At 43.6% G+C, this 13665-nt stretch overlaps 1 protein-coding gene across 2 annotated transcripts in view; it reads right to left on the bottom strand.

Moving 5' to 3' along the window:
- ERAP1 (endoplasmic reticulum aminopeptidase 1) overlaps nt 1-9914 on the bottom strand; it is a 32527-nt gene extending 22613 nt beyond the window's left edge. The window contains exons 1-3 of one of the 2 annotated variants that reach the window (XM_050795388.1): nt 9422-9914; nt 4493-5033; nt 1918-2056 (exon numbers count right to left, since the gene is read on the bottom strand). In XM_050795388.1, coding sequence (XP_050651345.1) covers nt 1918-2056; nt 4493-5016 — 663 coding nt within the window. In that variant the 5' untranslated portion in view covers nt 5017-5033; nt 9422-9914. The remainder of the gene's footprint in view (nt 1-1917; nt 2057-4492; nt 5034-9421) is intronic. The other variant, XM_050795389.1, reaches the window with a different exon arrangement.
- Between the last annotated feature and the right edge of the window lie 3751 nt (nt 9915-13665).

Genomic DNA, 13665 nt, shown 5'->3' with positions numbered 1-13665 from the left:
GCTGGAGTGCAATGGTGTTATCTCGGTTCACTGCAACCTCCACCTCCCGAGTTCAAGCAACTCTCCTGCCTCAGCTTCCTGAGTAGCTAAGATTACAGACATGTGCCACCAAGCCCAACTAATTTTGTATTTTTAGTAGAGACAGGGTTTTACCATGTTGGCCAGGCTGACCTCAGGTGATCCACCTGCCTTAGCCTCCCAAAGTGCTGGATTACAGTCATGAGCCACCACACCTGGCCAAAAATTTCCATTCTCGAGTTGTGTTAATTAGTAGGAAAATAACCTGATTAAATTAATTCAAATTTAAACGTGATTAATTTCTGCCCCATGCCCAAAAGCTGCAATGTCCCAATGGTATATATTTTGTTTTTCTGGTCTCCAAAAAGATGTTTTGAGACCCCATTGTTTTCCCCTGAGCTCAATATCTGCAGCCTGAGGTCAGGCTACTCATATTAGATTTCTGTTAGTGAGAGACGTTTCTGTCCAAAGGGACAACATTGCATTAGAGGTTTTCCTATCCTCAAAAAAAAAAAGAAGTTTTCCTATCTTCAATAAGTGGATCCTGGATATCCATGGATTTAGACTGTAGCATCTTCCTGGAGCCTGGAGCTTTCTGAAAGCCTACAAATTTCTCCACTAATCCTGTTTGGTCCTTCAGTCTCTCTCCTGTCTCCTTCCCATCCCTGATCCTTTATTCTCCTAGAATTTTGATTCACCAATTAAAGAACTCACTTCTGTCCCAGGGAGTCATGCCACAATACTGGGGGAGAGGACTATATTCTGAAAAAGCACATCCTGTATCTTAAATTTATATTAGGAAAATAGCATAATTGTTTCTTGTCTTTTCATATACAAGAGTGGGAGTGGGGACAAAAGTTCTTGGCTGGTAGGAAAATTTGCAGAAGAGTGGTTTGCACAGAGGATAGCCCTCTGGCAGGGGGTGGGAAATCCGAATCTTGTTTGAGGAAGGCATCCTTATGGTATGAAGGCAGGTAGGTATAGAGTTTTAAGGTTGAGAAGCACCATACTAGAGGTCGGTCTGTGGCTCTTGGTATCTCTCCATGCTACGATACTGCTTCCCCAGTCAGCACAGGGACAAAGTTGTTCATCCCTCAACTCTAGGCAAAGCCTACTCTACCCTGAGTCTCATCTCCAGTGAGTTTCTCTGAACAAAGGATGTGCTTCCAGGAGGTGTTATATACCAGCTGCAGAATGACAGCCCAGCTGATGCTTTTCTAAACTACCAGAATCAAAGGATAATGGCACTTACTGAACAGTTTTATTCATTTGGCATGGTCATCTTCTAGCCACTTTTAAAAATCAGAGGGAATGCTGTCCACATCTGCATTGAGATTGGAGAATAATGATTTCTCTTGGGAAGCTAAGCTATCTATCATGACTTACCTTCAGCACCATAACATTCAGAAAAGATTACTTTTATTCTCTTTTTCTGTCCGCCCAATTTTGTACATTCAGTTACAAATTATATAGTGAATATTACTATATAGTATATGTAAATTATAGAAAATAACTATATGCTAAAAATATGGCCTGACAAAGCATTACCTTTAAAATCATTTTAAAAGATCATATGAGCAAATGAGGGTGAAAGTGCTTTTTGAAGGGCACTACTATTTAAACCTGACCTGAATTTCTTATACCACTTCCCTCCTATCAGCATGTATAACCTGGAATGGCACTGTTACTGAAATCTTGCATTTTTAGGGGCAATTTTTACTTTGATTACATATAACTGTGGCTTGAAACAAAAGCACAGGTTGTAAATGAAAAGTTAGTAACGATCTGCCAGGCAATAAAACAAAACAAGTGACCCAATGTGGACTGTCACTGGGGTAATGCAAGTCACAGAGAATCAGTAGATTTTCCGGTAGAAAATACACAGGAGTGCAGACTCACCAGTGGCATATTGGAGATGGCTAGGTGCCTTGGCTCTCTTCTAATTTTGATTGAGAAACTTGCTTTGAAGGCAGGTTCATCAAAGCAGGGAAAGGCCATTCTAGCTGCAGTGGGTTCAAATTGTGTTGATGCAAGTATCCTAAAATTAAGGCAAGTGAAATAAAAATTGAGCATGAAGCACCAAGAACTCTAAAACAGGTGTTGGCTTTATAATTCCTAAAGTTACTATAAGATTGATGGATTTTACTACTAAAAAATATTTTACATCACAAAAGCTATCATAAACTAAGTTAAAAGACAAGTTAGACTGGGCATGGTCATGGTGGCTCACGCCTGTAGTCCTAACACATTTTTGGGAGGCTGAGGTGGGAGGATTACTTGAGCCCAGGAGTGTGAGACCAACCTGGGCAACACAGTAAAACCCCATCTCTACCAAAACTACAAAAATTAGCCAGGCATGGTGGTGCACACCTGTAGTCCCAGCTACTCGGGAGGCAGAGGTGAGAGGATGGTTGGAGCCCATGAGGCAGAAGTTTCAGTGACCTGAGATTGCGTCGTTGCACTCCAGCCTGGGCAACAGAACCAGACCCTGTCTCCAAAAAAAAGTTTTTAAAAAAAGTAAAAACTGGGAAAATTCATTTAAGAAGTATGCGACGAAGACTTAATAGCCTTAACAGATAGTGAGATCCTAAAAATGTGTAAAAGAATACCCAATGGTGGCTCATACCTGTAACCTCGGCACTTTGAGAGGCCAAGGTGGGCGGATCACGAGGACAGGAGTTCGAGACCACCCTGGCCAACATGGTGAAACCCCATCTCTACTAAAAATACAAAAATTAGCCAGGCATGGTAGTGCGCATCTGTAATCCCAGCTACTCAGGAGGCTGAGGCAGGAGAATCGCTTGAAACCGGGAGGCGGAGGTTGCAGTGAGCCAAGTTCGTGCCATTGCACTCCAGCCTGGATGACAGAGCAAGACTCCACCTCAAAAAATAAAATAAAGTAAAATAAAACAAAATAAAAAAGAATCCCCAACAACCAAGGAAATGAAATAAAAAAGAATCGCCAACAACCAAGGGAATCTCGGGCAAAGTCAAAGATCATAAACAGGCAACTCATAAAAGAACCTTCAAATCATTAACAAACATATCAAAAGCTGCTCAACTTCCTTAATCAAAGTTATGTAAATTAAAAAGAGATATCATTTGGGGGCCTTTTTTGCTCTAAAAAGACTGCCAATATACAGTATTGATGAGAGGTAAGAAAAAATGACAACGTTTATAAAAAAATTATAGGTTCTTTGGCTTACCAATTTTACTTCTAGGCAATTATCCTAAAGAAATAACTTACAAAGATATTCATCGAAGTGTTGTTGATACTGAAAAACTGGAAATAATTTCATTTCCATTCCCAAGGGATTAAAGATATTAACGTACAACTATGTATTTTAATAAAATCATTAAAATGATACCTAGTAATAGTCATTTATATAAAGCATCTTCCCAACATACTAATTTAAAAAATTTCCTTATAAAAGAGAAAATATAAGAATTCCATTTATATAAAATAACATATATGCATATCCAGAAAGAAGTCTGGGAGAATATTCCACTGAAATAGAAGTAGTAGTTAGTTCAGGAGGCTATGAGTGAAACAAATTTTACTTTTTTACCTTGATAGAATAAGATGGAATTTGAAAAATAAATTAGTATAATCTTCTAACAAATAAAATTCCATTTTAAAACTTAGCATAAAATCTCTCTCAAATAAGTCTCCTCCTTAAAAACAGAACCAAAGCAAGGTGAGTAGAGATCTCTAAAAAAGTTTTAACTGAGCTAGAAGTATTTCCTCTAATAGGATGCTAATAGGATATGCTGAAGTCCTAACCTGCAGTATGTGTGCACAAGACCTTATTTAGACATAGGGTCTTTACAGGTATCATGGGGTGAAGAAGAGGCCACCAGGCTGGGTCCTACTCCGGTATGACCGGTTTCCTTATAAGACGATGGAGACTGGGACATAGGGAAACGGAATGGCCATGCCACTAACAGAGGGAGAGACTAGAACGATGCAGGTGCTAGGCATGGAGTGCCAGGGATCCACGGCCACCACTAGATGCTAGGAAGACACAAGGAAGGATTCTACCAGAGTCTGGAGGGAGCACGGGCCTGCTGACACCTTGATTTCAGACTTCTAGCCTGCAGACCTGACAGAGAATACATTTTGTTGTTTATAGCCACCCAGACTGTGGTACTTTGTTACAACAGCCCTAGGAAACTAATGCATAGGTCAGGAAAATTAAACATGTTTATTATGTCTCAGAAATCAGACTAAATAAACAAATAGATATTTGCTCTGATAGAGCTGGGGGAAAGAAAATTGGTTAAAATAGAATTTTAAAATGAGATTCAAAAAGCAAGGGAAAAAGCCATTTTTAACACTATAAAGAAGATGCAAAAGCAAAACTGAAGAAAAAGTTCAACAACAAAGGTAATTTTAAAAGACAATCAATCTGAAATAATGAATTTAGCATGGGCAGCACTTGCAGTTTAAAAGAAAAAGAGAAAAAAAAAATACCTCAGTTCCCCTTCCTTGGTTCTGTAAGTGCTTTTGTAAAATCCGTGGAAAGTCTCCGAAAGATTGCCAGCATAGTGAATGACAACTGTGTACAGGAGCCCGACAAGGAGGGGCTCAGGAGCCAGCAGCGCGATTTGCTCCTGAGGAGGGTGTTCCAGGACCTGAAGCGGTTCTTCTGATAGCCTCTCTCCAGCTCCTTTCCTGAGGGTGGCCCTAGATATCTGCAGGTGGTGACTATGCAGGATGATGGTTCTGGTGGGCTGACTGGCTGTTATTTCTACTTCCGTGGTTCCCCCGAAGGTCAGCGTGGTAAGGTTTGCATGGATCAGGAGATCATAATGAACTGGGATGACATACTCAGGAAGTCGTATTTTATTCCAAGGAAATGGCATCCCATTACTACCTTTTGGAGATGCTTCACTGATCTGACACCATGAAGGAGTGGACACAGTTAAGAGAGCCAACAGTGAGGAAAGTAGAAATGACATGGTTGCAAGGGACCGTTTGAGGGACGGAAACACCATCTTCTTGCTCTAACTACCTAGTGGCACAAATGTACAAAAGCAAAAATATATGTCATTAAAATGTTATTGACATAGCAAAATTTCAGAATGTATCCACCCAGCATTCACAGAAATAGACATAAAATTCCAAAAGCACTAGTTCTTTTCCTCAAAGTAAAAGGACCTTCCCTATGTTATGGTTGCATATAAGAAAGATGTTTATCGTTAGCAACAATCATTAACACCTACTAGAGAGCTTCATTTGATGTTCAAAGTTTAAATTAATTCAACCTGTCAGGGTTCTTGGTTGAAAGCAACTGAACAAGCTCTGGCTGATGTAGGCAGAAAAGGAATCATTAGGGGATCGTGAGTGGCTCACTAAATGGGTCACAGAGTTGCAGGACATTTGGGAAGCCAGGTTCATGAAACAAGCAAAACTGGAACCATATTAGAGGAACATCTGATCAAGCTACCACTCCCCATTGACACTGGACATTGGAGAAAGCCACCGTAATGCCCTGGAAATCAAATGGTGACACTGCGGCAGCCAACACTAAAACAAGGTGTCCACTGCCCCTGCGAGTACATGTAGCAGTAACCTTTAATAACTTCAGTGTCTTCCTCAAATTGTCATGCCAAAAGTTAATTACATATTTATTTAGCCAGGAAGAGCTTAAAGAGTTTAATTTTCCCAGTAGTTTGTGGCAAACGTTATCAATCACCTAGAATCTCTCTTACAATCATCCAAGTATGTGTTGAATGCCTGCTACACACAAGCAGTGTGCTGAGTCCTGAGTGGGACGAAACAATACACAAGACACCGGCCCCACCCTCAAGGATTTCAAAATATGGAAGGAGAGAAAACACGCACAGATAATAAAACACAATGTGGAAAGTGTGAGATATTTTTTAAATAATAATAAAAGGTGTTGGAAAGAATGAAATTAAATTTCCAAAGAGAGAGACTCTGGCTGCAGTGACTCCTCGGGATGCCTTCACACAAAAGCAGCATTTGACTGTGAAAGGATAGGTCAGATTTTGAAATGAAGGAGAGCATTAACAGCACCACAGGTAGAGCAAACCAGGGCAGGAGAGCTAAGGCACAAAGGGAGGACATATAGGCAGGTCAGGCAATCGATGTGGACAGAAGGGAACTCCCAGAGGACTTGATGGAGAATGGTTATATAAAGGCGGGGAGAGGAGTAATTCCAAGATTCTGCCAAGAACACGTGGAAGTCATGCTGCAGACCCTATTTTGCACTTAATTTTAAAGGCCATCAGACATATAAGCAATGTGAATATTAGGCTGGGCATGGTGGCTCACGCCTGTAATCCCAACACTTTGGAAGGACAAGGTGGGCAGATCACAAAGTCAAGAGATCGAGACCATCCTGGCCAACATGGTGAAATCCCATCTCTACTAAAAATACAAAAATTAGCTAGGTGTGGTGGCATGCACCTGTAGTCCCAGCTACTTGGGAGGCTGAGGCAGGAGAATCACTTGAACCCAGGAGGCAGACCTGCAGTGAGCCGAGATTGTGCCACTGCACTCCAGCCTGGCAACAGAGCAAGACTCTGTCTAAAAAAAAAAAAAAAAAAAGGCAATGTGAATTTTAAGGGAGTTGGCAATCCATACCCCAAGAATCAAACATAAGTTTTTATTTCTCTTACACAAACACACCTTTCTAATGAGTGTTTGCCAAGAGGGGCCCATACCAGCTGAATGCAAGTGATTGACCCAAACTCCTCTTGCTCCAGTTGGGAAAAGTAGCAACCTTACAATGTGGATCCCTCAGAGTGTTCACAGTACACGGAATTCTCCCTCTCTGAGATGTCAAGTTTCTCAACTCTGGCTGTATATTAATGTAACCTAGGAAGCTTTTAAAGTTTTCAATGCCTGGGTCCTTACTGACAACAATTAAACTGAAATCTATGGTGATAGGATCAGGGTATGGTTTTATGGATTGTTTGATTACTCGTTTTGGGTTTTTGTTTTTTTTTTTTTAACTGTCCAGAGATTTTACTGAGAAGCCAAGATTGAAAAGCTCATCCCTGCCAAACCCTGGCTTTTCCCCTTCAACTCTATGTGATGGGATACTCATTCAAGGCAATGACTGAAGTGCCTCCCCTAACCCCTCACTTCCTTGCACCCTTTCCAAATGCACAGCTCAAGGGAATTCCCTTCTCCTCACCTCTGGAGCAATCTGGAGGCTAAACAGAGAGGATACCTACACAGTAGAGAGAGTCTTGGAAATCTCATAATCCCAGTTCAAAAGGCACCACCCAGGTGAGACAGGAAGTGTGAACAGGGAGAACATTTTTTTTTTTCCCTAGAAGTTGAGGAACTAGACAGTAAATGGAACTTGTGTTCTGCTTTCCATACGGCTGGCAGCAACAGCTTAATGAGCACTGCCCTTGCCCCAAGATGGGATCCAGAGGGCTCTGTGAAGGTGGCAGGTTCAAGCATGTAAGGACTCTGGAAGTCCCGGAGACCTCTCCAACAGCCCCAGAGGAGATCTAGAAATTCCAGCTGGTTATGAGCTGACAGAAAGGCTGATGGGCTGTGGAAGAGGTTGGTACTGGGACCTTGTATCAGAGGCTTTGCAGGGTTGGGTCCATGAGGGGGCCAAAGAGAAACAGTTATGTCTCAAGGAGGATGCAGTGCATGAGTGGGGCTTGGTAAAAACTCCATGTAGTGAATAAAGGGCTTCACTGATAAATTATCTTATTAATCCCAAACAGTAGACGACATCCAAGATTCTGTGATCATGTTCCTGTGTTTGGCTCTTCCCCTGAAAAATTAGCTCTTGTTTGGCTTTGCTTCCAATAGTAAGTGTTCCAATTTGAAACATGGCATTTCATGGTTCTGGCTGGTCTCCTAGGGTCTGGTTTTACTAACAACTTTCTGAAAGGGATGCAGTTAAAAAAAAGAAAGCTCTCAAAAACAGTAGTCTACTCAATATAAGCAGCACTTCCCAAGAGAAGTACAATTCTCTTTGAAGTTACACCCCACTAACACTTAAAGGAATAGAAGCCAAAAAGGAAAAAGAACTAGTATTTACTAAGCTCTTCCAAAGCGCCAGGCACTTTACACATGCTTACTCTCTCTAATAGCCTATTATTCTCATTCAAGGTGGGGTAACTGAAGCAAAGACATTCATATAACTTTGCTAAGTTCACACAACTTGTTGGAATGCAGTCCAACAAGTTGGAATGTTGGAATGCAGTAAGTATAAACTCCCTGCTGTTTTAGCTTTACCAAGATCCTTTTTTTTTTTTTTTTTTTTTTTTGAGACGGAGTCTCGCTCTGTCTCCCAGGCTGGAGTGCAGTGGCGCGATCTTGACTCACTGCAACCTCTGCCTCCCCTCCTTTTATTGGGGCACTATACTATATGAAATAGATCATCAAGAAGTAATTGAGATTCTTCCAGAATTTCCTGAACAATGAAATTAACAAGCACTGTAGGTAAATAATAAAATGCTGAATTTGAAAAAAAAAAAAAAAAAGTACTAGAATGTTTCTCTTCAGGTACCACCTGAAAATGTGCTACTTATACTAATTCCAAATCCTCAGGGAAGAGACAACTGTGCCCAATTTTCAAGTTTTTTTGTTTTGTTTTGTTAATTGTTGACCATGTCAAGCGCATACTCTGGGTGTTTAATAGGAAACAGATAATTTCTTCCCGAACCTAGCTTTCACAAAGAAATCCAAAAGCGTGAGGAAGTGTGTGCTCTTCCCCTTCCCCTCATGGAATTAACTTTGTAGGCCCACCTGGCCAGTGACGCATCCAGATAGGAAACTTTTAATTTGCGTCAACAGAGGTGCTTTATCTGAATAAAACCCAGTCAGAGCCAAAGGGAGAGAGAGAATTGCCGACCAGAAGAACGGGAGAAGCAGGGAGGGAAGTGACCTTATGGACACACACGGCCCGCGCTTCCCACCCCACCAGAGTCGTTAACCCAAAGCCTCTGGGTTTCTCTGGCAGCTATGGACAGGTGCCCTCCTCAGCCTGAGCCAGCCGCCCGCCCCACCCCGCCTTTTGGCCTCGCGCGGGCGTCGGTGGCCTGGAGGACTGGCAGGCATCCAGGCGCTACGCGGACCGCGGAGGGAGGCTCCCGCCGGCGCAATAGCGGAGAGACCCGCGGAGCAGGCGCGCCGGCCACGCGCCCGGAGGGACAGGGACAGGGACCGGCAGGGGTGGGCCCGCCGCCGACCTGCCGGGTACTCCGCGGACTCGGGCCTAACCAGCGACTCCCCCGCCCTTCCCGCGCCCTGTCTCGCGCCCCGTCTCCCTCCTCCCGCGCCCAGTCTCTCTCAACCCATGCCCCAAGCCCTCAGGCCCTCCCAGCTGGCGCAGGGAAGGGACGGGTGTCGCGCTCTCCTCCCGGCCCGCAGTCCCCTCCCCGCGGCTCGGGCGCGTTGTACCTGGGGGTCTGGGGCCGCCCTCACCCTTGCGCCGCCGCCGCCACCACCACCGCCGCCGCCGGCCTAGCAGCCCCGGGACCGAAAGTGAAAGTGGAGCCCGGGGAGCGGCAGGCGGGCGCGGAGAGGCGCTTTGGCCCGAACTCTAGCTGCAGGCGGGGAAGCCCCTGGCTAAGGCGGGAGCTGGGGAAAGGGTAAAACGGAGTGGGGCCGAGCGAGGGAGTCTGCAGCTCCCAGGAAGGGAATTGGTAAATGAGCGCTGCACGGTATCAGGCGTGCGAAGTGCACGCCTTTCTTAACGCGGATCCGTGTGTGTGTGTGTGTGTGTGTGTGTGGTGTGTTTTAAGATGTTTTTTGGTTTTGCCTTTGTTTTTTGTTTTTTTTTTTGCTTTGTTTTTTTGTTTTTCGTTGTTCAGCGTTGCCAGGTTTAGGCGAATGCAGGAAAGACCCAGTGCTCAAGCTGCGGATTTAGGGCAGGCAGGCGCTGACAAGTCCACTAAGCCTAGACGCGCTCGACGCCCATTGGACTCGCTGGGTGGCCGTCATCTCGCCCCTGCCAATGGGCTGAGAGCTCTTGGCCCGCCTCAGAAAGAAACACAAACCCAGAAGTACTCTGTTGTGGCAAAGTGCTGCACCCTCTGGGGCTTCGGTGGAGAATGACTACAGTGGGAGATGCTGTAGAGGAGAAGGGTGGGTTATAGGTGGCCCCCAGGACTTTCCTGCACTACCAAGGGCCACTGTACCCCAAGGATTAGCTGCTTCCCGCATCAACACGTTCCCTCTGATTTTTCAAAGTAAATGACCATTTCTTCACTCCCCTTAGAACAATTAAAGCTGAATAAAGTGGCCAAAAAGACCATCTTTAAACAGTTGAGGCTAAATGACGTAACAATCAAGAAAACACAAACATTAAAACACCAAATGCTACAAGTTTATTACTGAAAAGGGGTCCTGATCCAGACCCCAAGAGTGGGTTCTTGGATTTTTCGCAATAAAGAATTTGAGGGGAGTCCATGGAGTAAAGTGAAAGCAAGTAATTAAGAAACTAAAGGAATAAAAGAATGGCTACTCATAGGAAGAGCACCCCCAAGGGCTGTTGGTTGTCCGTTTTTAGGGTTATTTCTTGATTGTACGCTGAACGGGGGGAATTATTCATGCCTCCCCTTTTCAGACCATAGAGGGTTACAATGGCATTTGTAAACTGTATGGAGCTCGTGAGAGTGTAGCAGTGAGGACCAGAGGTCACTCTCATTGCCATCCTGGTTTTGGTGGGTTTTGGCCGGCTTCCTTATTGCAGCCTGTTTTATCAGCAAGGTCTTTATGACCTGTGCCTTGTGTCTACCTTCTATCTCATTCTGTGACTTAGAATGTCTAACTTCCTAGGAGTGTAGCCCAGTAGGTCTCAGCCTTATTTTACCCAGCTCCTATTCAAGATGGAGTTGCTCTGGTTCAAACGTCTCTGACAATTTGGTGAGTGGACCATGGCCCCAGTGGTAACAGGACCCTTTTCATGCGGTTCTCAGACTTTCTCCTCCCACTTCTTTATTGGCCTTCCCTTTGAGAACTTGGGATTCCAAGTCACTGGAACAGTATTTCTCTTTATTTTTTTCGATATTATGTTTCCGTTTGAAAAATATAATGTTTCGTACTGCCTATTCTCTCTAGTCAAGCACATTTTATAATATAAAGATTAACACCCTGTTCCAAGACTCAACTACGGTGGGATCCAGGGAAGTTTTTTCACTAAAATTCAACAAGAAATGAGGACTTTGAGATCTGGTAATTTCTGCATGTTCAGAATTTGACAGGAGGTATTAATGGATAGCATGTAGCCTCCAAGGCCTCCAGACATCTCTGAGTGCTACCAGTTTACTCAAGATGAGACCTCTTTGTCCAGTAAACGTGTACATTTCTTTGCTTTTGTATTTATATTTTTGAATATGATGGTTTTCCTTTTGCTTCTAGTAAAGTTTTTTGTTTGTTTGTGTGTCTTTTTAAATACATATTGAAAGTCCAGCTGGCAGAAGTGAATGCACCCAAAGGCTGGAGGTTAATACAGAAGACAGCTGAGGAGACAAACAGGACAATGCCCTGAATGGATGTGGGCAGAAAGCAGTTAAAGTGTGGGCAAGAAGAGAGCTGAGACCGCCACCCGCTCCACGCTGTTTCCCCAAAAGCTCACCCTGACTCAGACTTTAGCCTGTCACTCTGGCCATGATTGTGTCTTCAGAGTTGAAGTGCACTACAAAGAGCGATGAGCCAGAGGATTTGGCAGCATTCACTTCTAGTTTCAAAGCCCTAGCAGGGATGTAGAGGAGGCAGACCTTGGAGTAAGGACTTTAAGGAGTCCTAGTTCTAGAGCCTGTGAGATCAAAACAGCAAATTACCAAACTTAGAAATAGTTAGAAGGAGGGAAACAGAGAGAAAGATTACCTAGGTTTATCGATTCCCTACCAACTGTTAGATACTGCTAAATGCTAGCTGTACGTGCATGTGTGTGTTTATAATTTGATCTTTTCAGCAACCTTGTAATGCAGGTATTATGCTTTATAGATGAGAAAAATGAGACAGGTAGGCAATTTGCTCAGAGTCAAAGAGAAAATACACACTACTTCTACTCACATTGCATTGGCCAGAACAAGGAGGGGTTGGTAAACAGTAATAATATTGTGTACCATATAGTGTATGAGGGCTGGTTGGCCGGTTGAGCCCATCCATTGCAGAGGCTTCTCAGTGTCCTTAGTCTCAGAGGTGAGCCAGAGGAATGATAGAGGTCCTCCTCAGGCCTAGACCAATGACATACGTACCACTTTGAGCTATTACTGATCTACTTAAAAAATATTGAATTCTAGATATTGTCAAGTGATGTTCAATTTTGCTGTAATTGATTGATTCAGTTCTGCTTTCATTAGCTTTTAGTCAATTAATGTCAGCATTTGGCTCATTTCTTCTGTTTTGCTGCCAAAGGTGCTCCTATTTTAATCATATTACCACTCTCCTTTTTGATGTAAAATCTCATCCAGAATCATGGTGTAGAAAACAGACAAAAGCAGGCCTGCTCTTATTAAACAGGGCAGCTCCACCCAGTCAGCCTTGCCCACTGCTACCCGGCCCCTCCACACACAGTGTGGTCCTTGAGACTCTTCCGTAGGCTCCCAGGGCCTTAGAACTTAATTTTTTTAAATGCCAATTTAAAAAAGAATAATAATGCCGCTCATTCTTGATATTCTTGATAAAGAGGATGACTTTTTCCCCCCCTGTGCCAAGTTGCAGAGCAGGCCTGCTTAACAACAGCAATACCATCTCATTAATAATCAGAAACAGGGAAGATGGTGTAGATGCCATGTTAAAGACTGTTCCGAAGCAGGCCACTGAGCTCATATCAAATAATAAAGTCCTCTGAAATGTGGCAGCTTGAAAGCATTTACATATCATCTATCTCATGGAATCCTCACATTGTACTTATGCAGGTGGCTAGTAGCTCCATTTTTCTAGAATGAGGAAACAGGATTAGAGATGTGAAGTGACCTACCAGGGGCCATATGGAAAAAGCCTGGCTTAAAGTGAAGCCAGTTCAAAGGACAGCAGGGCTGATGGAAACAGAGAATACCTCCACTAAAGCCCTCAGCTCCAGCTGTCCTGAGCAAACCCTGTCCTTAGACTTTCCATTCAAGAGGACCAATGCTCTCCTTTTTTATTTAGCCAGTTGGAGACAGTCTTCAGAGAGAGTCCTGTATTATCATATGACAGATGACTATGGGAGGGAGAAATGTATGCCAGACTCTGTAGGAACAACTCAAGCAAGTTGAGTGACCGTAGCTGCCCTTGAACTTCTAGAACTGTGGATCCTGAAGAACATTCTAGGTGCCACGAGGACTGATCACACGTTTCCAATTTTCCCTCCCTCAGGCATTTGTTTCACAAGATACTGCTGCCTAAGGTAACCTGAGCATGTTTCCAGTTCTTGTAGCCTTACAGAACCCAGGGAATCCACCGTCTCCGTCTTTCCTCAGTAGGTGACAGGGCCCATCTCACTGCTCTCTAGCCAGTCTTCTCTATTCCTGTTGCTTTTTCCTTTGCTCGTGTCAACAAGGAGGTAAGTCACCATGACATATTTCTTAAATTTGTATTTCTTTCATCACTAATGAGACTGAACACATGCGCTGAACATATATTAATTCGCTGTTTTTGCTTTGTGTTTTCTCTTTTGAGAATTATATGTTTATGTTTCTTGTCCATTTACTGGA

This window comes from Macaca thibetana, chromosome 6 (genome assembly GCF_024542745.1).
Source record: "Macaca thibetana thibetana isolate TM-01 chromosome 6, ASM2454274v1, whole genome shotgun sequence".
Lineage (NCBI taxonomy): Eukaryota > Metazoa > Chordata > Mammalia > Primates > Cercopithecidae > Macaca > Macaca thibetana.
Note: the sequence above shows the minus strand (reverse complement) of the source record. Positions and strands in the feature narration are given on the sequence as shown.